General features: G+C 53.4%; 2 protein-coding genes across 5 annotated transcripts in view; one reads left to right on the plus strand and one right to left on the minus strand.

Annotated features, from left to right (window-relative positions):
• Rsph14 (radial spoke head 14 homolog) overlaps positions 1 to 26,474 on the minus strand; it is a 75,112-nt gene that overhangs the window by 17,387 nt on the left and 31,251 nt on the right. The gene's annotated exons all lie outside the window — the stretch shown is intronic.
• The window catches only part of Gnaz (G protein subunit alpha z), a 51,560-nt gene that overhangs the window by 7,862 nt on the left and 17,224 nt on the right, over positions 1 to 26,474 (plus strand). Inside the window, exon 2 of the mRNA XM_029542457.1 lies at positions 16,655 to 17,865. Coding sequence (XP_029398317.1) covers positions 17,143 to 17,865 — 723 coding nt within the window. The 5' untranslated portion in view covers positions 16,655 to 17,142. The remainder of the gene's footprint in view (positions 1 to 16,654; positions 17,866 to 26,474) is intronic.

The raw sequence follows: 26,474 nt of genomic DNA on the forward strand, positions 1-26,474 counted from the left end.
ATACACACACCACCACCACCACCATGCTACCTCCCAGTACTAGGGCTGGAACCCGGGCCTTGCACATACCAAGCCTTCCTGTACACTAGGCAAGGCTATTGTTCTTTCCCCCAATGGAAAGCAATCCGTTTTTTGTTTTGGTTTTTTGTTGTTGTTGTTTTGTTTTTTTTTTTTTTTTTTTTTTTAAGTCAGAGGGTCTGGGCTGAGCCAAGGATGCAGAAGGTTGTCGTTTCCTAGCCTGGATTCAGAGTGGCTGCCTAAAGCACCACTTCTGTGGTGAAGAGGAGTCTAAGGCCGTGTCCTGCTTGGGGAAGCAGCCATGGTTGGTTAGTGATACCTGTGAGAAGTTCACCGGCAGGGTTGAAACGTCCTTGCCAGCAGCTAGCCAGCCTGCTTACTACAGTCTGTTGCTTGTCAGCTTGACCTCATCCCCATATCTCCTCACTTCAGAGAGTGGCCCTGATCCCATCATTGCCCCCGCCCCCCAGGGAAGGACTCGTTTCCTTCATCAGCACACCCTTCTCATTGGCATCTGAAGTCTCGGAGAAGCTTGGCCACTGATGTTGACTGTCCCTTCTCTCAGCTGATGTATTGCCTCCCTCCGCCCTGCTGCGTAACGGCCTTGCTGTGTAGACTATGTGAATGAATGAATGAATGAATGAATGAATGAATGAATGAAGAGTAGCAAATGAGAGAGGCTACTTAGCAAGGTTAAGCTCTTCCTGGGCATAAGTCTCCTTCCAGCGTGGAACCCCAAGAAGCCTGCCTGTTTTTGTGGACCAGGTGACCGTGGGAAGAGAACACTGCACTGTGGACCTTCACACGGGGTGTTAAGTAGGAACAACGTGGGAGAAGTGGGTGGAGTGACCAGAGAAGGACTAGGTGCTCCCCGGACTCCGCAGACTCAGAGGCTCAGGGCTCCCACCGACCCATGTAGTAGCCCACCAGGGGTAAATATGAGAAAACCCTCCAGGTTGCTGGGGGAATCCCCTGACCGTTCTCCTAGATGAAGGCTGGCAAGATGGGCTTACAATCAGCAGGTCCCGAGATGGTTGTGTCCCCTTCTGCCCTGCACCCATGCTGGGGTTGGCTGGGCAGAGCTAGATGAGAGGGAGGCACTGGGCCGGGAGGTGGGGTGCTGACTGAGGACCTGCCCCTGCGCCTCCCCCCACTGCCAGCTCCACTCTGCGTGGAGTGTCCCTATTGGCCTTACTTGCCCAGTTGTGTGGACCTCAGACCTGTCCCCCCGCCCCTCTTGCCATCCTCACCAGTGAATATGGATGCCACTGTCCCCAGGCTAGGCATTCCCTGCAGTGGAGCCGCCCCCCTCACCCACTCTGGTAACTCTGATAGGCATGGCAAACATATTTCTTGATAAATGCTGGGAAGAAAAAAATAATTAGAGTGTTGCCTCCATTATCCAATTTCTGATTAATCAAACTCTCTTTGTCCTCGGCCAAAATCTATTCATTTCCCTTAAACACTGGGCTGGTGCCAGGCATCGATTTCCTCTGTGATAACACCATACGCACACTCTTGTGCACACTGCTGGCCCTGCCTTGCCCTGCCCTGTGGCTGGGGCTGCACAGAGGCATGGATGGGATCGCTCTTGCTCTCTGATTCAGCCTGCCTTCTCCAAGGAGCCTCCTGAATATTTACTAGCACCCCAACCCCTTCCCCCAGCTCCCGGGGGTTCCTTGGCTCATTTCATACACACATACTCGGTATCCAGTTATAGATATGTTCTGAGTTAAGGCTCATTACAGCTCCTGGCCCTTAGCCTGTAGGGCTTAGAGATGCCCTGTCACTGGCACAGGAAGAAGGTCGCCATTGAAGGGTGGAGGACGGGTCTTTTGGGGGGCTACGGAGCAGCCTGGAGTAGGGATAGGGGAGGCAGCAATAGAAACCCAGCTTCAGAGAATTGATAAGATAGAGGATGATAAGATAGAGATAATATAGAGACTCTAGAACTGGTGACTCATCAGCAGGGCAGCATTGGCATCCAGGGGAAGCGGTGTTCAGATGCCCCTCCTCCCGCCCCTCACTCAGCCGCTCACGGCTGATTATGATCGGAAAGGGGATAGTACCCACTGAGCCGTTGCTTAGACATAACATGTCACGTTGTTTAGAAAGAAGCATTACTGTGAGGTGAGACAGCGTTGGGTATTTGGGTCGGGGCGAATGTTTTTGCTCGTAAATGTGATTGGCAAGGAAGAGACATCCGAACCATTGGACATGGGGTGGCTCTGAACAGAAGTTTACAGACTTAGATGAGGAAGAGACTGACGGTTGCCCTGAGTAGAGCAGGATCCCCCCACCCCACCCCACCTCCGTGTGATAGAGATTAGCAGGGAGATGAGCAAAGGAGGGAGTGGGGGTGGGGAGGCAGTTGGAGATTGTGCCACAGCAGAGTCTTGGGGGGGGCAGGGGGGAGATCCTCTGGCTCTGAACTAAAATGCCAAGGAACAGAAAGAAGGCTTCAAGCACAAGGAAGAGACTCCCACTGCCTTATTTCTCACAAGCCCTTAGCTGCCAGTGGAGTACCAAGCACAAGGGGTTGGCGACAGCAAGGGCGCCTGCGAGGTCACCGCTGCCATCCAGGAGACAGACTGAGCAGATTAAGCTCAAGGACCAGGCTATAGACAGAGTTAGAGGATAACAGAAGGGCCCAACCTGGCCCAAGATGCTCCCATTAGACAGGGAGTGAAGGGCAAGAATCCTGAGTGTGAGTGTGCCGTGCATGCCTTGGTGTCCCTGGGACCTCCTGTTCACATGGCTGTGCTGTTAACCTACGAAGTCCCACACACCCATGGGCGTCTGCAGCAGAGCCGTGGGGCTTCCTTTCTTGGAAATGCCTGTGGTGATGTCTGGTCCTCTGGGCAGCAGCTCTCCCTCCTGGCGAACAGGCTCTTCTCCCTCCTAGGCTCCCCGTGGGGTAAGCCCAGTGTTCTACCATGGCTGGTACCTCACAGTGCTTAGCTTCTTCCTTGATTTTGTCCTGAGTACTCCCCCCAACACCCCCCCCCCAGAGATTCTCCTGGGCGTTCTCCTTCCACTGGTCATGGTGGAAGGACACTCAACTCAGCTTCTACCTCTTTTTTTGTTTGGTTTAGTTTGATTTGGTTTGATTTTCAAGACAGGGTTTCTCTGTGTAGCTCTGGATGTCCTGGAACTCGCTTTATAGACCAGACTGGCCACAGGCTCAGAGATCCATCTGCCTCTGCCTCCTAAGTGCTGGATTAAAGGCGTGTGCCGCCACCACCCAGCTACCCTCTTCCTCTTAAGGACCTTCCAAGATTGTTATTTATCAGTGTTCAGGAGTAACCAGAGTTGCAGACTCTCATAGGAGCGAGCTGTCAATCTGTCGCTGCCCGGAGAACAGTTACAAGGGCCCCAGGCTGCTGGCCTCAGGCAGATCTCAGCACTGACTAAATGCACGTTTCCGGGCCCTTCTCAGACCTGAGGATCATCCCAGGATATACAGCAGGACCACATCATCTGTGTGAGCTGAATCAGAACAGAGGCGTAAACTTAGGCGGGTCCAGAAGAGGGCTGCGAGACAGAGCAAGGACGGAAGGGGAACGGGTGGATAAGGGGGTGCTTTTCACCTTCCAAATAGCAAAGAGGAGGAAGGGGCCTTTGGAAAGAACCAGGACTCAAGAACTCATCTGGAGACGTTTGGGGAGCCGGTGAGATGATGGGTGTCTTGCAAAAAGGCAAGGGCGGGAATCTGCAGAGGGCCAGTACAGAGGCATCTGGTTCTGTACCCAGCCCAGCGACCTGACCAAACAGACCAGCAGTCAACCTCCTCCGGTCCACAGTCCCCCGAGGCAGCACGCCATTTAATGTGACTCTCATTAATGGCTCTACCTCTCGGCTGTCTTTTCTTTTTCTTTTCCCTCCTCCTCCATGGGTCAAATTCTTCATTTTTATCTCTTCAATCCTGGCCGAATTTCCCTCTGAGTCAGTGCTCTCGGGTGAAGTTCTCGCCTCTTGTCTGGTCAGCCTCAGTGGCCGTGGGCCAGAAGATGACACATGTGGCTGGCCAGAGCCACAGAGATGCACAGGAAAGGGCCTCTCCGCTAGTCTCCTGTCACCTTCCTTTAGCAGTCGGATGCTAATAGGCTGTCTTCACCTGCCTTGCTGGAGCAGAGGAGCCGTGGATTGGGTTAGGGGCCATCTAGGGGAGTGGGCACTGATGCAGACTCCTGTACTTCCTATTATCTACCTGGGCCCAAGCCTCAAGATGAGACAGAGAAATAGAGCATGAGACAGGAGAGAGGAGAGGGGGACAGAGAGGGGGGAACGAGCAAGCTTGGAGGGGCCGAGAAGGGGAACCTACTGCTGATTTGCAAGTCAGGAAGGTTCTATGGAAAAGCTAACCTAGTGACCTGGGCCCTAGTGACTTTTGAGTGGTTGAAAAAACAAAAACAAACAAACAAAAACCAAAAAAAAAAAAAAAAAACCCCAACAAACATAGTCATGTTTTCCTTAGCCAAATCAGTAATGTCCTGCATATTTTGTCATAGTTTCAGGCATTTGCAGGGCTTATGAGGAATGAAATACAAAGTCCTTCGCAAGCCTTATGAAAACTGGTGAGCAGAACCCCTCCTTTCCCACTCTGACAATCCAGTCCGTTCCCTGTGTGTAAGGGAGCTCTCTGTTCTCTCTATAAAGCACATCACGAAGGCCTTGTGTTCGTGGTGGCTCCCGGACAGTAGGTAGTCCCTGGAGTACCGCCCCGGCACTTGCTCTCCCACCTGCGAGTCAGCTGTGTTCATCCCAAGTGTATTGACGCCAGCCATCCTTACTATGACCACATCCTTGAATATTCCGTAAACGGGTAGGGGATGGGTGTTGAGAGGGCCTTCCGTAGAAACCACAGCGGCCGGTTCCTCTAAAGCTGGGTGTAGCTAGCTTGGTCTGGTGTGGGTAGAGTTTGTTCGGGCACAGGGAGCAATAACAGCTACTTTCTCACCACACTGGTGCTGGGGAAAGTAAGCTGGGTGTCGCACGAGCTGTGGTTAGGCAAGGATGTTCCCGGCAGCTGCAGGACGTTGAGCCTGAGCCTGTCCTCCTGAGACGAGACGTACTTCTGTGACTGACAAGGAGGCATTTAAAGTGCTTCGGCTCCATTCCTTCACTCCCGTCTGTAAATTGGCTTCTCATTAAAGCAGCAAGCCAACAGCTCCATCTCTGATAGCAGTGTGCGGTGATTAATGGATATCAGAAATGCATCTGTAATAATTTACTACATTTAGAGTTGGTCTCCTCCGTTCCTGGTGGGTTTGCTTGTTTGTTTGCATAGGGGATATCCTTCTACTTGAGAAGATGTGTGACCCATGATCTACAGCAGGCACGAAGTCACAGAGACAGACGGGGTGGTGGGGAGTAGGGGAAGGTGAGCTGCTTGGTGATAATATATTCAAGGTCCCGGGAAAGGCCAACCTGAAAACCCATTTCTCCGAAACAGGAGAGACAAAGGATTCATGAAAGTTGCCAGGCTCCGTAGGAGAGTCTAGGAGCAAGCTGAAGGGAAGAGGTGGTTCTGGCATGGAAACAGAGGAAGGCCTGGGAACCAGTAAGAGAGATGCTTAGGCAAGGACCAAGAGGAGAGAATGGAGTAAGGATGAGGTCAGGGGATGCAGGTCTAGGGCCTAGGGACTAACAATAGTATGAAATGAAGGCTGGAGCAGAGACCAGGAGGAAGAGACTAGTTAAGGGCCAGAGAAGCAGGAAGGGAGAACTTGACCTGAGAGCCAGAAGCCAGGGAAAGGAGTACATGGGGTGAAGTGTGTAGTAAGCATGTAGCTGTGGCAGGCAGGGAGGGCTGGACAGTGGGAGAGAGGGCGGAGGCTTCAGGAGGACAACTTTTGCCCCACATGGAAGAAGGAACTAGAAACTTTAAGTTTGGGGTCTTTGTTGGACAGGCTCCCGTTCAGAAAAGACAGGCGAGACATCCATCTAAGGAGGAATATAGAAAGCAGGAGCCAAAATGTCAGGGACGCAGGTAGAGGGACCCTGGAATCTCACCAGAATCAGGTCCCAGAACAACTCAGTAGTGTCCATGGGCCAGTGGAGACCTCAGGGCTTGAGGTCCCTATGGACAATCAGTGTTTGATCCCTCCACCACAGACTCCTAAGCGAGGTCACCTTAGGTAATGCACTCCAAAGAAAGCCCTGGGAAGCTTCGAGCTCTGTGCAAACATCTTTTGGTATTGGTCCATCTATCCATCCATCTGTTCTGCAAATCTTTTCACAGAGCACCTGCTTTGAAGGAAGTAGAACTGGCAGCTGGGGGTGGGGGGATGGGGACAGAGCAGTAGCCCAGACAAGCCCACAGTGGGGGAGAATCTCAGGGAAGTCAACACACCTAGTGGAGCTGAGGAGGGGGTCCTGGGAGGGCCAATCTGCCCTTTCTTCCTGGGGCAAGATCCAGTACTGCCATGGAGCTAGCCTCATACGCACTTTCCAAAGGGGTCTGAAAAATGCCACGTGTGTTAGGCACTGTGGGCCTGAAGCATGAGAAGTAGAACCAGGAAGGTGGCACTAGAGGTTTTGGGTAATGGGAAAGAAGAGGTGGTTTGTACAGGCCCTCTTCCCATGAGGGTATTTCCTTGGAGGGATTACCTGCTCTGTCTTTGTCTAGTGTCACCGACATTAAAGCAAGCAGAGGTTTTTAACCTCCTTGGGAAGATGTGGCTTTTCAGTCCCAGAATACATGTCATATCAAAAGCTTAAATGAACTAGGGGACCTTTCCTGCAGTCAGTCCACACTGGGTGAGGGAAAGGCACAGAGGAAGGCACGGTAGGGTTTGCGTGCACGTGGCCCTATACCACATACTCACCAGCACCACCCAGCACTGAGCCTTAAGAGCTGCCCTTAACCCTAAGGCTCCACGAGGGCTGAACAGCCACTGTTCATAAAGGATGTTTCAGCTGGAAACACGCGACCCTGTCACCCAGTTGAGAGTAGGTTCTGCTCTGACTCCGCTTGCTCCAGCCTTCCCAAGGTGGTGTCTATCCGGCACCTAACACTGTAACGTGATGGGACTGTGATTCAGAAGTGCCTCCTCTACCCAAGAAAACCGCTGCTCTGGGAGCCTGGTGATACCTGTGGTGTCCCATATGGCATCCATTCCTGCCACAGTCCTCCCCCAAAACACTCAACGCATCCACCGCAGTTTCCTGCCTCTGGTGCGAGCCTCCTCAAGAGCCCTAACCTTTCAGAGGGCCGCTCCCAGACTTTGAACCCTGCCCCAGCGTATGGGTGTAACCTCCCAGTTGCTGTGAGGTCAACTCTGAATGGGTCTTCAGCCGTTCTTCACTAGTCTCTGTTCTACATCCGTCCACGTGTCCCTTCCGCCAGTGTGTCAGGAATGGTCTGGTTATCTTCTAACCATATCGTGAGCTCCTTGGTACAGAAATGGAGCCCAGTCAACCCCTTGTACCCGCCGCTTGGAGCAGAGCAAAACACAGGGGTTCAAGTCTGAAAGGGCAGAGAGGACTTGCTGACCACTGATCTGAGAGTTAAGACTAAGCCTGAAGCGCAGACCCAGATCTAAGACACTGAGCAAAGAAGTGGAGGATATACCGCTAACCACACAAGTGCAGCTCAGTAGAGAAGGGTGGGGTGGGGTGAGGAGGAGTCCTCCGGCCTAAGACAAGGCAAGGGGTATGATGTTGATACCACAGCCCAATAATCCGATTCCCTCACAGTCCCAGCAGAGAGGGTCCAAGCCTTTTGTTCATCTCATTGACATTCCCAGAAAACAGTGGCTCCAGAATCCAGCTTCTCTGAACAAGGGACAGAGTGGCCACCAAACTCTAGGTGGTCCCAGGCTGGCCTCTTCCATGAGAAAGGTAACCCTTTTTACATCTCTCAATCCTTTTCCTTCAAGGAGAAAATCCCGGTTTGGTGCCGGTGTGGCTCTCCCTATCCAGCAGGCACTAATCCTTGTTGTTTAACAAACAGCCAGTGACCTCGCCTGGCCCTTCTGCAGACACGAGTCCCCAGGCTAGCAGCAAAAGCGGTTCCTTCTCACTGTTGTGTATTCCAGATCATTTCTATGATGAATGACTCTGGCTTTCCACTTAAAGTTCTTAAAGTATACAGTTAAGTTTTTAAAAGGATGAATCCATTTCAGGACAAACATCGCAGCGGGTTATACTCAGATCTGGCTAGATTAGGAACATGAAACATGAGGTACAGAGGCAGGGGGTGGGAGGTGATTAAAGCTAAGTTCTGTTGACTCTACTGAGGAAGTCACCTCCTCTCTAGACCTCTACAAAGTCATAACCAACCACCACACTTACTCTTACACATGCATAGTCAAGGATGATCACAGACAGGTATGAGAGATGGGCATGGAGATACCCACCGAGTCTCTGTAGCCATAGGCTTCTGGGGCCAGGTTTCCTAAATATGTTTCCCCCGATGACTCCAGCTGCCCGAGGAGACATGCTCCTGTTATAGAGGCATACACAAGAAAGCCCAAGCTTGGTTCCAGCACCTTCTTTCCAAGCCCGCTGTCTGAGTTCCCTAGGACAGACACTCCAGAGGCCAGCCCAAAGCTGTCCTCCACTGTTCAAGGATACACACATAGGAAATGGATTGCTGAGACCCTGGACTATGAGCGGGCCATTTCACTAACAGGGACAAGACTGCATACAGGTCTGCCTGAGGAGACAGGTCCACAGCCATGGGGTCTTTCTTGGCATCTCTAGTCGACCTCATACTAGGCAAAGGCAGAGATGGACAGAGAAAGGAAGTCCAGCCAGCCAGAGGGCCAGACAGCTCGAAGACTCTCCTGCAGGCCAGGTCTGGCAAGGGCTGCTTAGCCTCAGCAGGAAAGGAATAAAGGAATGAGCATCCAGCATTGGCTGACGCAGAGAGCACAAGTCTAGTAAGGCAGACGTGAAGAGGCAGGAGAAATAGTTCCTTATTAAGAGGGAAGGAAACATATTATCAGTAGCAGCCACGGGCACCAGCCTTTTCCGTCTTCTTCAGTGTCTAAAATAAAAAGCATGGTGGGTGTTCACTCAGGAAGTTCAGTTCCAGGGGTAAACGAGAGGGCCCAGTATTTATCGGCGCGTTCATTAATGGACTCATTCTGGATTTTTTTTTTTTTTTTTTTGACACAAGGCTTACTATATAGCTCAAACTGGTTTAGAACCCATGACCCTCTTGCCTCAGCCTTCTGAGTGCCAGGACCAAGTGGCTGTAGCTGCAGGCTTCTGGGCCCGTTCCCTTAAATGCCTATTTCTCCTGGTGGCTCCAGCTGCCCAAGGGGGCATGCTCCTGCTGTAGAATAGGCAACCAAGCCCTAGCTTGGTTCCAGTACTTTTCCCCCCAAGCCGACTGACTTCCCCAAGACAGACAGTCTCAGAGGCTAGCCCAAAGCTGTCCTCTACTGTTCAAGAGTACACATGTGGGGCTGGAGAGATGGCTCAGTGGTTAAGAGCACTGACTGCTCTTCCAGAGGTCCTGAGTTCAATTCCCAGCAACCACATGGTGGCTCACAGCCATCTGTAATGGGATCCAATGCCCTCGTGGCGCTCGCTGAGAACTCATAAAGGAGATGATGAGCCCTGGCCTGGCCTGGGAAGCCTCCTGGCCAGTGAGTTGGGCACCATAAGGCTGCAGTGCGTGAACTGCCCAGGTGCCTGCCTCCTCAGGGAACTTCGGATGCACCGTTCCTGCAGCCCTTGCAGACTGAGAAAGGGGATGGCTGTGGACCTGGAACATTCTCCTTTCTGCCTGACAGCCATATTTGGAAGAAGGGCCTGGTGAGCTCAGCTCGCCACCACGGAGCAACCTCCTCGGTACAGCATGGGTGCCAAGGGAGCAGAGGAGGCAGAAAGGCTGCCACAGCCAGGACAGGATGCAAGGCATCCGAGAAAAGGGGGTGGAGGGTAGGGGCAGGGCGGAGGGACATTCCCATCAAGGGACACTTGGCTCCCAAGGGAAACATCAGAACAGGCCAGGGTCAGGCAGGTGAAAGCAGGCCAATAGCTCCCTTGGATTAGAAAGGACTCTGTTAGGGGCTACTGACTGTACCTTAGGCTCCTCCCCACATACACAGGAGACGCCCCAGGCCAGGGTTTGAACTTGGGGTGTAAGACAGTGGAACTCCTCATGCATTCAAGGTGTGTGTTGTGTGGGGACACTTAGTAGCCCAAGTAACACAGCCATTGGGTGTGTTAGCATACAGCCTGACTGTCTTGACATGCCTTGGGCTTGACTACCGACAGCCTTTTTGGGTTGTACTCATGGTGGCTAAGTCTTGGGTCTCGGGTATAACCAGTTCTTCTGACTAGCCTTTCTGGTGGTCCAGGTTCAGCATGAGGCAGGCCTTCCTGAGAGACTAGGAGGGATGGTAGCAGGTAGCCAGCGGTCTAGACAGGTAGGAGCCAGGCTGCTTGTCTGTGAGATGCTAGGACATGGTAGTAAAGGAGCCTACCTGTAAGCTGATAAACCTTCCCACCCTAGAGTCAGCTGGCTTGGCAAAAGGTGCTTGGTGACTTGGGTCCTGGTTGCTTTTCCGGTGCTCTTGCGGAGCCAGCTCACAGACTGTTGCAGAAGTAGTTCTAAGAGAAGAGTTCAATGGCCCGGCTCTGTCTTAGTAGGTTCTAGCAGCCATAGATGAATGCTATGCTGTCCAGGTCCTATGTCTGATGTGTGTGTGGTAGGGAACTATAAGCTATAGGGATAGGCCAAGAGCTACGGTAACTAATATAAAGGGTCCAAGATGCAAAGATCCCAGGAGACCTAACACTGTAACTGTATCTCTGGCCTGGTTCCGGTTGTCACTTCATATCTCTTCCAGGACATAGAGGGCCATATTTAGGAAGGGGCAGTGCATAGTAAAGGTAGACTGATCAAATGGTGAATAGAGATGCCTGGCTCTGAGGCTCTAGATAGTTCGATCTCAGCCTTCCTGACTGTAAGCCTTTCATACAGTTCCTCGGGTTGCGGTGATCTCCAACTGTAAAAGTATTTTTGTAGCTGCTTCATAACTATAATTGTTCTACTATTATGGATCATAATATAAATATCTGATATACAGAATATCTGATGTGACACCCCAAAGGTGTCACAATCCACAGGTTTAGAAGACTGCTTTAGATTCAGACAGAGAGTGAGGGTCTTGAAGAAGATGGTTGGCATGGACTGAGAGTTTTAGCCTTGGAACTGGAAGGAGTGAGAACTTTCAATAGAGGAGCCCCGGAGTGGGGGTCAGGTTTGGATGCTGCACACCAACAGTCTTTGTACAGTGGCATGATGGAGGCCAGTGTGGAGCTTGTAAAGACTGCGGGGTCGGGGGTGGGGCACAGAAACCTGCTGAGCATCGTCAGCATGGGCAACACCATCTTGTTATACATGCCTCTAGCTCATGTATCTGACGGATGATGGGATGGGCTTGCTGATGGATACAGTCTGCATATCAGTACTGAGGTCCTGCACTCCACACTCCATGATCACCACCACCACACTTGCCACTCTAAGTATCTCCTCTCCAACAGTGGCCCTAGCTCTCAGCCTTGCTGGACAGTCCTAGGAACACCCCATCTCCTCCCTACTCCCACCCAGTCACCACCCCACCACTGCCATGCAGCGTTAGTCTCATTGAACCACCTGCACTCTCTAGCCATTGCATCCACCTACCCCTTAACCCTGTCCCGTGTCACGGTCCTCTCTCCTGGAATCTGTGTAACAGAGCTGGCTTTTGATTTGCCCTTGGGCCTTGATACCACCTGTCTGTCCTTCCAGCCGCACTCACTGCTGCCTCGGGCCTTGCCCTGGCATCCCCCTCATCCTCAGATGCCCACTTGTCTGCCTGCCCCACCACTTGCTTGCTGTCATCTGTCGCTTGCTAGGAGGCCAGCCTGCCAGTGCACCCCACCTTTGACCCTGCCCTCCTAGCTGGAGCTCCGGGTTTTTTTTACACTAAAGCTCAGCACCTTGTCACTTGCAGTTGTTCCTGCCCTGCCTGTGGTCTGACCTCTGTCGTCTTTACCTGAGCAAATTTAGGGATTTAGCCTTTGCCTTTTTCAGTGCACAGACACCCCGAGTCCCAAGCTCAAAACCATGGCTTCATACGTCTGAGATGTCATAAAGTCTGAGATGATGCACTGGCCGGTTTTCCAAGCCCCGTTCTAATCTGCTGCACCACAGCTGGTCCCTCTTGTCCGTGGCCACTTTGCCTTGAGGATACCAGGGACTGCACACAGACACACACCTACCCCATTACATGGAACAGCTGCACAGATCTACTTAAGCATCCTATGTACACACACACACACACACACACACACACACACACACACACACCAAGCCCCAGATAGGCTTCTCTCCTACCATGCTCGTACTTCCCTCATCTCTGATATCTCTGATGAGGCACTTTGACCTCCCTTCCGTTCCACAGTGAGCATGGTTCATCATTCCTGTCCACTCCCACACTTTCTAAGCCCTTGTACAAGGTTCTCCTCTGCCTACTACTTCTGTTATTTCTGGCCATACCCAAAGGCACTGTGCTGGTGCCATCCTGGGTATTGCCCTGGGGACCCATGAGCAGTTTCTGGTCCAGGAAACATCAAAACACGTGGTCACCCACTGGGCCTCCACCTCTGGCCAAATGACATCGAGGTTCATTCTGAGATTTGAGGAGTCCCTCCAGACCCAGTAAAATCCAGGGAGACTTGACATAAGGATACACAGGAGCCCAGCCTCGACAGGTAGTGCTGGCTGAGGTTCCACTTAGAGCATAGCACCTATCACCAACCCAGTTCTGTCTACTACACTCCCGTCGCCCACGTGGGACCAGACCCCACAGAGCTACTCAGAGAATTCTGGGTAGGCTCATCAGCTTATTTGCTTCAGGTCTCTGATACCCTGGGGACCTAGCAGAGGATGACTCCGGCAGGGGACCCACCCTCACTGTGACAGTTGCTGCCCTATATAGCCTCTACCACAGGAGCTCATTGCCTGGCCACAGTCTCTCCTCTGTTCCCTCAGCGTCCTCTAGCAACCAGTGCCTACTTATCAGGGATCACCTGACCAGCCCTGGGCTCTAGGTTTCTAGACAGCAACAGATAAGGCTTCCCCTGCCCTGCCCCCGCCCCAACCTCCTCTCCCAGTTCCCCCACAGCCTCCTGGTGGTGAAACTCATTTCCTGAAGCTCAGATCACACGTCCATAAACAGAGAAAGTCCTTTGCTATCACTTGAGACCAAGAGGCCAGGCTGCATCTCTTTATTCTTCAGACCCAGGGCTGAGGAGGGGGCCACCTAGGCAGGAGCGAGATAGGGAAGGACTGTGCCATGCTTAGATTCCCACACAGACCTGCCTGCTCTACTGTCAGGTCCACCGGGGGCCCGCCTTTCTCCTAAACTGCATGGCTTTACCTGTCTTCAGGAGATCTGTGCCTGGCAGGGGACACTGCAGAGCAGACAGATACAGTGCTGAAGCAGAAGCGGCATTGAGGGACTGAATAGAGGTGACACTGCCTGCTCAGCAGAGTTCCAGCAAGAGACACCTAAGACAGGTAGTCAGGTAGAGCAGTGATCGTAGGACAAGCAGGGCCGGACAGGCTCACTGGAGCCACGCTGCGGGAGTGGCGGGACCAGGTATACACTGCCAGGAAGTGGACAGACTCTCCGTTCAGTTACAACTCTGGACAGAGGCAGGGGTCTGCCCCATGCTCCCCTCGGGAATCATAACTCTGGAGTCCTCTACCTAGACTAGGGTCACCCGTCTAGACTAAACCATGTGCTAATAGTATGGTGACTGTCGCAGGTCCTGAGGGTCCTACTTTTCTCTGCCGCAAACACTTTGGGAGGCTCACTTGCGGTACCTTGTTTTCTGGATGACTTTTGCCACTCACACCATCCACATAGAGGAGAACTGCCCAGGCTTGGCTGTAACTTTGTCTTTTTAAATGCTGGGAAGAAAACAGTATTAACAAACGACGCCCTCAGGACAGGCCCCAGGAGGGCAGGAGTTGCCCCTTATGCTGAAAAGGCCATATTAGTACATAGACACCCCCATCCCCACATCCCAGCAGCTGCTAGAAAGGCTTCCTGGGAAGACATGTCCACACATAGCAGGCTGAAGGTGCAACACACCTTTGTACTCTAGGGAGTGGGGGGGGGGGGGGACTGCCAGGGCTTCAGTGAGGACCAGGAGCCATTCATGTTGATCCGGAATCTCTGCTTGCTCACAGACCATGCAGAGAGGCTCAGACAAGCCCTAGTATGATGAGTGAGAGAGACAGAGAGAGAGAGAGACAGACAGACAGACAGACAGACAGACACAGATCGAGACACACACACATGCACACACACACAGAGAGAGAGAGAGAGAGAGAGAGAGAGAGAGAGAGAGAGAGAGAGAGAGAGAGACTGACTTATCGATGCCATGCCATTTGCTTACAGTCCTTCCTAATGAAAGTTCCTTAAAGGAAATGCACAGCAGAGACTCTCCCCAAAACTCCTTACTGCTGGAAAGTGGCCACTAGACCTCTGTCTAATAAACAGCTGTACGCGATTGTGGGTCTCCACGTATGCCGTCTGTGTGCCACCACCGTGGAGCGGTTGTGTCTCAAGGCTTCCGTTCTCAGACATCTTGGGATGGTTTGAATGACACCTAATGACTAGTCTGAGCAGCTCTGCATCTGTGGTGTCTCTGGCACACTCCCTCATGGCTGCCCCGGGGGTGGGACTGCAGAGCAGTGGAGTCGTTCTTTAACCTTATCTTCCTTCCCCTTCTCTTACTCTAGCACCTGCTCGAGGGCCCACTGTGCGCCAAGCACTGCGGACCCACTGTGCACTGCTCTGCTCATGGCGGAGGTAAAGCCAGGGCAAGCAGCAGCCGCTCACTTAGCACCTTTTGCCTGCGGTGGGGTGGGGTGGGGTGGGGTGGGGTGGGGTGGGCCGGGGCTGGGCGGGAGGTCATGCATGTGGCACATGGGCTGAGGGCTGCTGGGAAGACAGTGGTGAGGAGCAGGCTGGGGAGTGTATGAGCTCTGGCTGAGGAGGTAACAGAAACAGTAACTGTTTCTGGCTGGTTCTTATAGCATACCGGGCTCTGTGCTAGACTCTCAGCTCCTCCTCCTATATACCTTTGAGCATGGGGGGACAAGCTCAGAGATGTGAAGTTGCCCAAGGTGCTGAGAGGCCACAGGGTACCTGACGAAAGGCCATGTGAAGACCGGGATTTACACCCTGAGAGCGTCAGGCGGTGGCAAGCTTGGCCTCAGGGAGGGAGAGAGGTGGCTTCAGAGGTACTGTTGGAGAAGGTGGGCCCAAAGGGTTGGAGAAGGTCAGAGGCCACAGCCACTGGAGAAAGTTTGAACTGTGGGCCCTGGGGCTTGGTTCCAAGCATGGCCTATCGTCACCAGCATGAGGGATGGGCTGCCATTTCCTGAGGGTTCAAGTTAGATGTATGAGGAGTAACGCGGGTGGTTGGGTAGGCTGAATCTCAGGTGCTGGTTACACCTAGGAGTGGAGACGGAGAGAGGCCCTTGCCTGTGTTAGAAACTTGTCTGCCTTGGACCTTCCAACCCAGAGCCTGGTATCAGGGAAGGGGACATTAGATGGGTTTTAAAGAACCTGAGGCTCAGTAGCCAGGCAAAGACATACCAGAGGAAAGAAGGTAAGTGGGCCATGGTGTGGGGGTGGGGCACCATGGGCTCCCAGGCAGAGGCAGAACTGAGCCCCCTGCTGGAGGAGACCTGCCCCAGCCACCCAGAGGGTCATGCTGAGATCTAGGGGTAACCTTGCCCATGGTGGGCAACAGGGGTCACTGGATCCAGCTGTCAATATAGCTGTTCCCCATTAACATTCAGGCCCACAGAGAGCCTTCAAGAAAGACTCGCCCTGAGCCCTTCATAGAACCTGAGCCCAGGAGCCACACCTGGACTCTGAGGCCCAGTTTTCTGAGAGCCTCCCTACCGTTTCTTGCCTCCCTAGACAGGTTATCGCAGTATTGCCCTGATTCGCAGGCCTTGGCTATCCCATTCGTGTGCCGAGCCATCGCTGGCGCGAGACTCCATGGTGCCCCCAGTGGCTGATTCCCCCTGGAAGGAACATCAGGGCCAGACTCTATCCCGACCCTGCTCTACACATGCATCTGGCCCTGGGACAAGAGAGATGGCCCTGCATCTAAAGGGGCAGAAGTCAGGAGATACCCAGCTTTCCCTGGCCTTCTTCAAGCAGGGCCACAGCCAGGATTGTGCTGTGAAGTAAAGTGGCGCTGAGCTCCCTCCCTGTCCTGGGAGAGCGGACACCCACAGCAGGGTTCTACTGTGGAGCCCCAGTCAGGCACACAGATTCAGAGGGGACAGGGTCAGCCAGGTGCAGCAGGCAGGAAGACATGGTAGAGGTGGACACAGCGTGGGGTCAGCAGGCCAGAGCCTTGCATAGCTCACAGTCTGCCCTGCACCTGGCCTCAAGCAGATCCAGATCGCAGAGTGGAAGGCATCGGCCAAGCATATTTGTTTTGCTGTGGGCTGGGCGCTCACCCTGAAGCACTTAAAGGCCTGGGAGTTGCTGAACCATTGTGCTGTTTTCTGAGGCCCCGGAGGCTGCTCCCTTCCACCATCCAGCCCGAGGTGGGCCTGGGAAGTAGCTTACACAGTTCTCTCTCTCCTTAGGTGAAGGGCCGGATGCAAGGCAGGGAGCCAGAGCAACCTGAGGCAGGGGGGCCTCAGGGAGCGCTGGGCCCTCCAGCCGTGCTTAGAAACATCGCCACAGCAACCAGCGAGCAGACAGCAGTAGCCCGGGCAGACGCAAGCGGACAGCTTCCTACCGTGGCAGAGTACAGGGAATGACTACGGCAAATCAGGCCACACTGCTGACAAGGGAGGTGGAGTGTCACTAGAGGGGAGGGTGTGGTCTCTGCCCCACTGCACTGAGCGCCATGCCCACAGGAGAAGAGGTACTGGGGCAGGGATTGCTCTGTGACACGACCTTGCCCCAAAGCCAGTGCTGAGCACGCAAGCCCTGGTCAGCTGCCTCTCTCGTCTGCCCGTTGTACCAGCCCACGTTTCAGCATCCCTCATTGTGACCATTCTGTTTAGTGAAGGGGAAAGGCACCCACCCTGTGTTCTGCATCCGGGGGGTGGCCCGCTGCTGCCGGACCATGGGATGTCGGCAAAGCTCAGAGGAAAAAGAGGCAGCGAGGCGGTCCCGGAGAATTGACCGCCACCTGCGCTCGGAAAGCCAGCGGCAGCGCCGTGAAATCAAACTTCTCCTGCTGGGCACCAGCAACTCGGGCAAGAGCACCATCGTCAAGCAGATGAAGATCATCCACAGCGGGGGCTTCAACCTGGATGCCTGCAAGGAGTACAAGCCCCTCATCATCTACAACGCCATCGACTCGCTGACCCGGATCATCCGGGCCCTGGCTGCCCTCAAGATCGATTTCCACAACCCTGACCGTGCCTACGACGCTGTGCAGCTCTTTGCCCTGACCGGCCCAGCAGAGAGCAAGGGTGAGATTACACCCGAGCTGCTGGGTGTCATGCGACGGCTCTGGGCTGACCCGGGGGCCCAGGCCTGCTTTGGCCGCTCTAGCGAGTACCACCTGGAGGACAATGCAGCCTACTACCTGAACGACCTGGAGCGCATCGCTGCGCCCGACTATATCCCCACGGTGGAGGATATCCTACGCTCCCGGGACATGACCACAGGCATTGTAGAGAACAAGTTCACCTTCAAGGAGCTTACCTTCAAGATGGTGGACGTGGGCGGACAGAGGTCGGAACGCAAAAAGTGGATCCACTGCTTTGAAGGCGTCACGGCCATCATCTTCTGTGTGGAGCTCAGTGGCTATGACCTGAAGCTCTACGAGGACAACCAGACGGTGAGTAGATCCTAGGTTTCTCCTGTTGGTTCCCGGGAAGCAGGTAGACTTGTGTGAGCAGAGAGAGGCTTCGGTCCAGAGCTTTGCCCAGCCACGTGGATGGCGCTGTTAGTAGTTCCATGAGATGGCATGAACATGCCTCTTGTTTTATGTTGGAAGATTAGTGGGCAGTGTGGTGTGGAACATGGTCAGTTCATGCATGACACGAGGCTTTGGGGACACTCCCATCGAGTTATGAGCCCCAGTGGGCAGGGTCATGATGGTATCCCGTAAGACCTTAACTTCCTGTGACCCTTTCAGCCTGAGGGACATCACTTTGACCTAGATGAGCCTGTTCTGTCACCTTCCAAATGGCACCACAACTCCTAGACTCCACAGGGCTCAGCAAACAAGGACCCCCTCCTTTATCAGCTATGACAACCCCTCCAACAGATGGAACTTGGAAACTTTCCTTACAGTGCTCGGTGGCTCCACTGCCCAGGTTTCCATGCCACCCTGCCCTCAGTACAGTGAATACGTGATTGTGCCTGTGCCACATGCTGAGGAAATCCAACACAAGGCCTGACCGGGCATCACTGGTGGCCCCTGTGGCAGTTTAGCAAACCCACTAAGCTCCTACCAGCACTGCAGGATACATGGGCCCTGAAGGTCCTGAGAACGGCAACTCCCCCAGGATTCCCTCTTGCTCTGAAGAGTCTAGTGATAATCTGGTTAAGAAGGGTTAAACCAAGGTGCCAAGGCCTGACCTTGGGCTGGGTGGATAGGCTGTAGGGCCATCGTTGAGGTTCTTTGAGTCCCTTATCCTATGCTTAAAACCAGTGTGTTGGAAGGGGTGTCGGGGGCATGAGCTAGGACATAGGCAACCTGAAGGAGATCTAGGTCCCGCGGTTAGCTAGGAGATCTTGAGAGAGACCTTCTGAAGAAACCGGGAAGCAGATATACGCCTCTTGCATGGAGAGGGCAGGCAGTGTGCTCAGAGTCACCTGAGGTGGAAGGCTAGACTCCCAAGCTACCTACACTTCCAGGAACAGCTCTAGTAGAAGCCCAGCAGTCAGGCAAATGCTAGTGGCCTGCTGGAGGGCTGCCTTCCGCAGTGGAGCTACTGTGCCAAGCAGGACCACTAAACGAAGACCTAGAACCTCCCTTTACAGCAGATGCCCTGGGAACTGGAAAATAAGAATCTGAGTAGGGTTGCAGATGCCTGGAGCTGTGATACCCAGAGGAAGGCATTGATGCCAGCGAGGAGTCCGTGGATGTGTAGCCTCCACCGTGCTATGAGACAGGGGTCCAGCCTCTACTGTGGAACACTGGCCTCTAAGGTCAATGGTAAAGATGGAACTTCTTCCTCCGTCTGTTCTTGTTAAGGCAAGTGGTGACCACTATTCTTCTGAGTTCATATAAGGACTCTTAACTTTGTACCCGTGTCCCAAATTGTTTGTGGAAAGCTGGAGGCTCTGGCCACAGTGGTGGACGCCTGAGTGTTCTGGACATAGAGAGAGCCTGTAGCCTTGATCAGATGGCCATGAAGACAGAGGGGAGGGCTCCCTTCCCCTCCCCTCCACCATCTGGGCATTCTGGAAACTGTGCCAGGTAGCGATAGCATCCCCAGTCAGTGAGGGGATAAGCTATAGATAGGGGTGGCCCTGTTGCCACCCGGGGTCTGCCTTGTACCCAGGTCATATCTGTGTGTGACTGAGTGACATTCTAGCCCATCCGACTTTTCCAGCTGTTGCCACTCCAGCAGCATGTGAGGTTCTAACTAGAAGCAGCTTCCTAACCAATGGCAGAGGCACGGCTGAGGCCAGAGTTTGGGGTTGACCAGTTGTCAGGCAAAGCGCACGTCCTTCCTGGGGTAGGCTGTGGGAAAGGTATAAATGACAGTCTGCCAGCCACGCTGTAGCTGCCAATCACAGAGGCTCTCTATAAATTCTGTTCACTTCTGCTGACCTGACGGCCTCACATACCATCTGCAGGGTGAGCATGGCAGAGCCCCTCGGGACCAGACTCCCCGTCCCATCTTTTGCAGGCTGTGCCCCCATACCTAGATTCAGCGGGCAGGGTGCTTGACCCCTGAGTCACATGACCGCCTCCCTCTGAATCTGTCATCAAATAATAACCCCAAGATTTCTGGACTCTGCCTACCCTTATCCCATCGTGTTGTCCTCTCTGCTATCGCTCTTGAGGGCTTCTGTGCTTACAGTACCCCTGTCCATCCTGTGGTTCACAGCCCCCTTCCCCACCCCTCCGTACATCGGACTAGCACTTATCTCAAGGGAAACCTCACTGGGTGCCTCCCCTCGTTATAGCCTGCATCCTGCACACTCCTCACTGAGCACTTTGTCACAGGGTGGATGGATCGAGGCTCACATGTGAGCAAGGAGCTCCTGCAGACAGGCCCTGGAGGCCTGAGTGGAGCTCTGTGGCCTCTTATCTCCAGCCTTCCTTCAGGCCCACCCCTGTGGTGATTTCATCAAGGCCCTTGTGCACCTCTTGCAGGAGCCAGGCTGAGTCTGCAAGGGTATCTCCTAAAGGGGTTTGCAGCTGAGCCTACACACACATTCACTCTCATTCCTCTCTCTGTCTGTCTGTCTGTCTCTCTCTCCCCTTCTCCCTCTCCCTCTTCCTTCTCCCTCTCTCTTCCCTTCCTCTCCCTCACCCTCTCCCCTTCTCTCCTCCTATCCCTCACACTTCCCACTTTCTCTCCATCTCTCTCTTTCCCTTTCTCCACCCCCCTCCCTTTCTCCGTCATCCCCATGGGCCTGAGGAAGTAGTGTTGTTCACCAGAAAAGGAAATTCTTGATGGAAAACCCTAGCACAGCTGGAAACTCACTGGATTCCAGATGGTTCTGACCTTTCATGCTCCACCAGTAATATCTGACGATAGAAAACAAACAGGCTGTGGAGAGAAGACAATGCCGTCCTCTCATTCCTCCCACCCGCTGCCCTGGCTGTGCTGGTGACTGAGAGGAGCGAGGAGCACCTCTCGCCTCTCCCTGCAGACACACACTGGGACAGGGCGACCCCCAGCCAGCGCCGCCCCCGCCTCCCCCCTCTTTCTCTTCCTCTTCCTTCTAGAATGCCCTAAAAGTCCCAGCCCAACAAGGACTCAGCCGAACAGACCACACTTTAGCAAAATCTTAATGAAGTTTGGGGCAAGTGCCAAGGTGTGTACCTAGCTCCTCAGAGCTTGCCTTCCCCCTCTGCCCCCAAGGCCCTTCCTTGCCTCTCCTCTCACTGATGCTGATGGCGCCCCCTCCCATCCCCATGCCTGGAGAAGAAGCCATCGCCCCATCCCTTCCCCCCAGCCCGCCTGCTGGTTTCTACGTCAGCGTGTTGCCAAGGAGAGCTTTAGCATCTCAGGGCTCCTGGGCGGGAGGGCGAGTGAGCAAGCAAGCGAGCAAGCAGGCAGGCGAGGGCTGCAGTGAGCACAGGGCAGCACCTTGGAGGTGTGGTGCGGGGTTTCCAGGACATCCATGGAGGGCGGCAGCAGGCACATGCGAGGAGCGAGCATGCCTGCCATGTGTGTATCCATGATTCATATGCTCACCCCCAGGATCTGACAGGTCTTCAGACCGACCAGGTCTCTAACCTCCTCACCTCCTCTGGGCCTCGACAGGCAGGTGGATGGAGACTCCAAACGTAGGTGGGCTTCCAGTGCTTGGTTTGGTATGCTCCCAGATGCCACCAGAGGTAGAGCACATCCCAGGGACATGGGGGGATCTCTCCTGTGTACTGCCCCCTGACTGATCTTATGAGCCATCAGCACTGGACGGCCCACCCCCCTTCACATCCTCCCATCTTAGGACCTTCAGTGAGCCAGCTCAGGGACTCAGATGGACAAGGGGCAGAGGCTTTGTCCTCCTCAGATAACAGCAGAGATGGGTCACTCAGTGGCCACAGGAGGGTTGTGAACAAAGAATAAAGCACTGGCCCCAGGAGCCCATGGTTGTGACCTGTAGAAGCCCTCAGTCCCCAGTTCTTCTGCCATCTAGCCTTTGCAGATCAGCTAATGGACACTGGAAGCCACTTAATGGTAGAGGGACACTTTAGAAGAGACAGATTAAAAGGCATAGCTGGAAAGTGCCAAATGTTCTCTTACAGAAACTACCCCTAGTCCCATAGTGGCCGGCCTGCTGCGTGCCTGCTGTGCGGGTACAGGTCCTGATTGGGGTGGGGGGTAGTGGACTAGGAGCTACAAGTGAGCATAAGCCAAATTCTGCTAGCACACATTGATTGACATACGGGGGACAGTCGTACACAGCTACTACTTAATTTTCACAAGCCCTTCCGCTGCCAAAGACACTTGCCCCCTTTCCAGCACTAGTGACTGTAGTCGCCAGGGTTGTCCCGCTGTTTGCTTTCACATGGGATCAGGTGACCACTGGAGCCCTATAAGTTAGTCTGAGCTTCAGGGAGGCTCGCCACTTCTTACTCACTTCGCAGGTAGCTGGTCAGTACTACTGAGCAGAGCAGCCAGATGCAGAGTGTTACTTTGGGCTGGGGTGCAGGTTCTGCAGGTAGGGGAGTCTACAGCATCCACACTCCAGGCAGGCAGCCTAGTATAGCCCCTTGTCTAGGGCCTGGGTCCTCAGGACAGTAGCCCCTTTCCACTTCTGGATGGGTCAGACCCAGCATTCCAAGGGCAGGCCAGTATTCACATGGCCTGTGCTGTAGCCATCGACATTCAGCAGACACCGTGGAGTGGGTAGGAGTCAAGGAGGCAGTGGAGAGCTAGAGATCAAGGACCCTGCTTTGGCTTGTGTGAGGGAAAGCCTAGTGGTGCTCACCTCTGACGGGTGCCCCCTAAGGAAGGGAGGAGTCCTGAAAACACAGTAAGGGCCTGCCCCTGGAGCAATGCACTTTATTATGTGTGCACCCAAAAAGTGTGTTTAGTTTCGTTTTAATGGAATCTAAGTCATGTGTAGTAGTGACTCATGCCTGTGATCCCAGCTCTCAGGAAGCTAGATTATCCTGAGTTCAAGGTCTGCCTGGCTTCTAATATGATATCCTGTCTCAATATTTTATTTTATGTGTTTCAGTGTTTTGCCTGAGTGTATGTATGTGTCTTATACACATACACGTGTATTATGTTGTCAGAGGTCACGAGTGGGGATCAGATCCCCTAGCACTAAAGTTGTGATGGCTGGTGAGCCACCATATGGGTGCTGGGAACTGAATCTGAGTTTTCTTATAAGAGCAGTAAGTGATCCTAGCCATTGAGCCTAACCATTGATTCATCTCTCAAAAATGTTTTAAGGAGTTTAAGCCAGGGATAGTGACACAAACCTGTAAGCATCGCACTCAAGAGGCTTAAGTGGGATTATAATGTTAAGGCTAACCTGGAAAAATACTTAAATCACTTATTAAAATGTGAGGTACTATGCAGGGGATGGTAGTGCACACCTTTAAGTGTTCGGGAAGCAGAGGAAAGTGGATCTCTGAGAGATCCAGCCTGGTCTACGTAATGCGTTCCAGGACAGCCAGGGCTACAGAGTGAGACCCTGTCTCAAAGAAAGAGAGAACTATGTGTGTGGGATATTGAGAGACGTGCAAGGTGCCCACAGTAAGACAGGAGGAGCTGTCGATAACAGAGCTGGTTATGTTTCGCCACAGGAAGGGGTTCCACATGGGAATCAGCCAGGTATGTATGGCAGCCCCTCTTGCAACATACACAGATGAGATTGGAAGGACCATTACAGGTTACTTAATGTCCTTAACTGGCCAGTTTTTTGGATGAGGCATTACATCAGAATATCTGCATCACTTGTCCCAGTACTGACAGAGTAACTTAGGGAAGACTGATTTCGCTTCACGTTCTAGAGTGTGCAGGCCAGGCAGCAGGAGACTACAGAGCAGCTTGTTCACATCTTGGCAGATCTTGAAACAGATCTTGGGCAGAAACTAGAAGCAGGTCCCACCTTTAGGGCATAACTCACCCCACCCCCCAACTACCAAACTCTTCTAGCTAAACCATAATCCAAACTGTTCTACAACCCCCTAAAACAGGCCTACCAGATGGGGATCGAGTTTTAAAGCATGTGTGCCTATGAGATATTTTATACTTAAGCCATAATCCTTCCTCATTTGTTACCCCACATCCTATAGGAGACTCAAGTGACCATCTAAGCTGGCCTGCCCTACAACAGTCAGTAGTAGGACCCCAGGGAATCCTCAATACAGTGTGTCCCCACTGCGCCTCCTCCTCCTGACCTAGTTAGGGACATAGCTCCAACAATAGCATCTAATGTTTAGAATCATGCCAGAGAGGCTTGTGGACCACATGCGGTTAGTTTATGATATCCACAAATCACGACCCTGGGATGACAGACAGGGACTCAGAACTTGTGAGGTAGCCATGAGTCTCAAGGACTGGTGGTCCCCTCAATGACACAGACCCGAGAGGCTCTACGGGAGTGAAAGGCAGAGAGGGCCAGAATGAAGCGGGTGTATTAGTGAGCAGGACTCAGCCTTCCACACTGTCTGCCCAGGCAGTGAGCGGCGGGAGTCTGTTCTCCCAGGACCCTAGGCTTCACCTAGGCAGTGTACACTCTGTGGAGAATGGAGGACACACTGGCCTGAGGCCTTTGGGCTTGCTGCCCGAGAGACACAGGCTACAAACACGCACATCAGTGGTGTTGGTACCTCCTCATGGCCTTTTCTTCTTGTCAGACTGGCTGCTTCCAAGGCCAGCACCCTCCCGGTAGTCCCCGTTTATGCAATGACTTCTTGCCTTTGGCAGGTCCTCAGCAAGCCTGGGACCCGGGTTTGGGGACTTGCTTCCCAGTCCACCTCATGCCTCCTGCACCAGAAAAGCCTGCACGGCAGAGCTCGGCATCCCTAGCCCGGCCTTTATCACCACTCCATTGCGTCCTGTGAACTCCCCGCTGTAACTCAGCTTTCCCTCCGTAATGGCCGATCACACGTCCTCCTGTGTCAGGGGGAACCATTCCTTGGGTACAGGACGCCAACTCTACCGTCCCATCATGTCCACCATGGTAGCTCTCATATACCTTTTCAGAGTGCTCAGAGAGACAAGCATTGTGGCCTTGTTGGCCACACCACAGCAGGAGACAGCCAGCTTATGGCCTGGTTTGGGTGGGAGGGGCCTCCCTTACAATTTGGCTTGTCTATTCCTGATAAATTTAGGAAGGGGGAGAGGGTGTCAAGCACCTGTCCCGGATACTCGCTCCTTGCAGAAGAGCACGCCAAGCCCTGTGTGGGCCTGCCCAGCAGCTGGGCCTGGCTTTTACCAGACTGCAAGAGTTAATTTATCTTCAGGAAGTTTTGAACGGACATCACAGTGATAGCTTCAGGTCAGCCAGGTGTCAGTAATTACATCACGGGAATTGGCCAAGGATACACATCAGTCTAATTTCCCATTCCCACCCAGCCAGCTATTAAGTACCAGCAGTCTACAGACAGGACACCCTAGTGGGAAGATCCCAAGGGGCTGGGCGCAGCAGATGATGAATGCTAAGGAGACACCCCTTGTGTGTTTTTGAAGAGCAGCGCTGCATGCTTGTCTGCATCTCCCTCTGTAGTTTCTTGGAGATGTCCCCTGCCCCACTGACAACACACCATTCCTACCGCCACCATCCTCCTGGAGAAGTGCCAGCTGCCAGAGGGTCTCTTGCCTGGCCCTCATGGTTGCTCTCTTCTCACAGGCTTAAGCGAACTCTGCTGCATAGAGAAACTGCTATAGAACCGAGTCCTGCTTTCTCTCTGTAAGCTAACCTGAGGATCCTCAGCTCAAGCTGGACCCACCTTGTGTCCTCCTCCATCTGAGAGAGCCAAGTCCTGTGGCATCATTCAGGAGAGTAGAACCCTAGAATGTGCAGGGTCCAAGCCCAGTGAGCTCACGGTATAGGGACACAGCAGTCACTGTCCTCTCCTGAGTGACTTGGTGATGGCATTAAGTGGCCTCTGGGAGGGTCTGCGGAAACCTCCTCAAACAGCTGACCTGGGCCAGGGAAGTCAGGAGGGGCCTTCTGCCTTGGAAACACGTCACAGGAGAGTGTAGGGGGCCAGACAGCAGCAGCAGGGCCACAACAGTTTGGGACAAAGGTCAAATCTGACGTCGACCATGAAGACTCCAGCCCAAGAGCTGCACGCTGCTGACTGTTGGGGCAACCAGCAAAGGCAGAAACCAAGAGGCTCTTGGGGACTGTGGACAGCACAGCTGGGGGGCACCCTGCGGTCAAGGAATGGTGAGGTGGGACAGAGTCCCAAGCATTTCATCTAGTCCTAGCCCCACCCCAAGGGACAAGAGGTATAGTCCAACTATACTGTTCCATAGAGCCGGGGATGGGGTCCCGAAGTCTGCATACTCTCGACGCCGGGTGATCTCACTGCACACTGACAAACATGCCCTGCTCTGAGCTGTACAGAAAGATTCAAGGCAAAGTAGTGTCTGCCTCCCATCCACCCAGTTGCCCTGGCCAGTGGGTAATTAATTTCCTGAGCGCATTAGCTCTGCTCATTATGCATACATCAGAACAGCTCTGGGGCTTAAGACACAGATTATTATTGTTTTAAGGGATTCATATAATCCAAGAATGAAAAACAATTTTCCCACTTAACAAGAACAGACTCCAGGTGATGAGGGAAAG

Source organism: Mus pahari, chromosome 9 (assembly GCF_900095145.1).
Source record: "Mus pahari chromosome 9, PAHARI_EIJ_v1.1, whole genome shotgun sequence".
In the NCBI taxonomy this organism is placed as follows: Eukaryota; Metazoa; Chordata; class Mammalia; order Rodentia; family Muridae; genus Mus; species Mus pahari.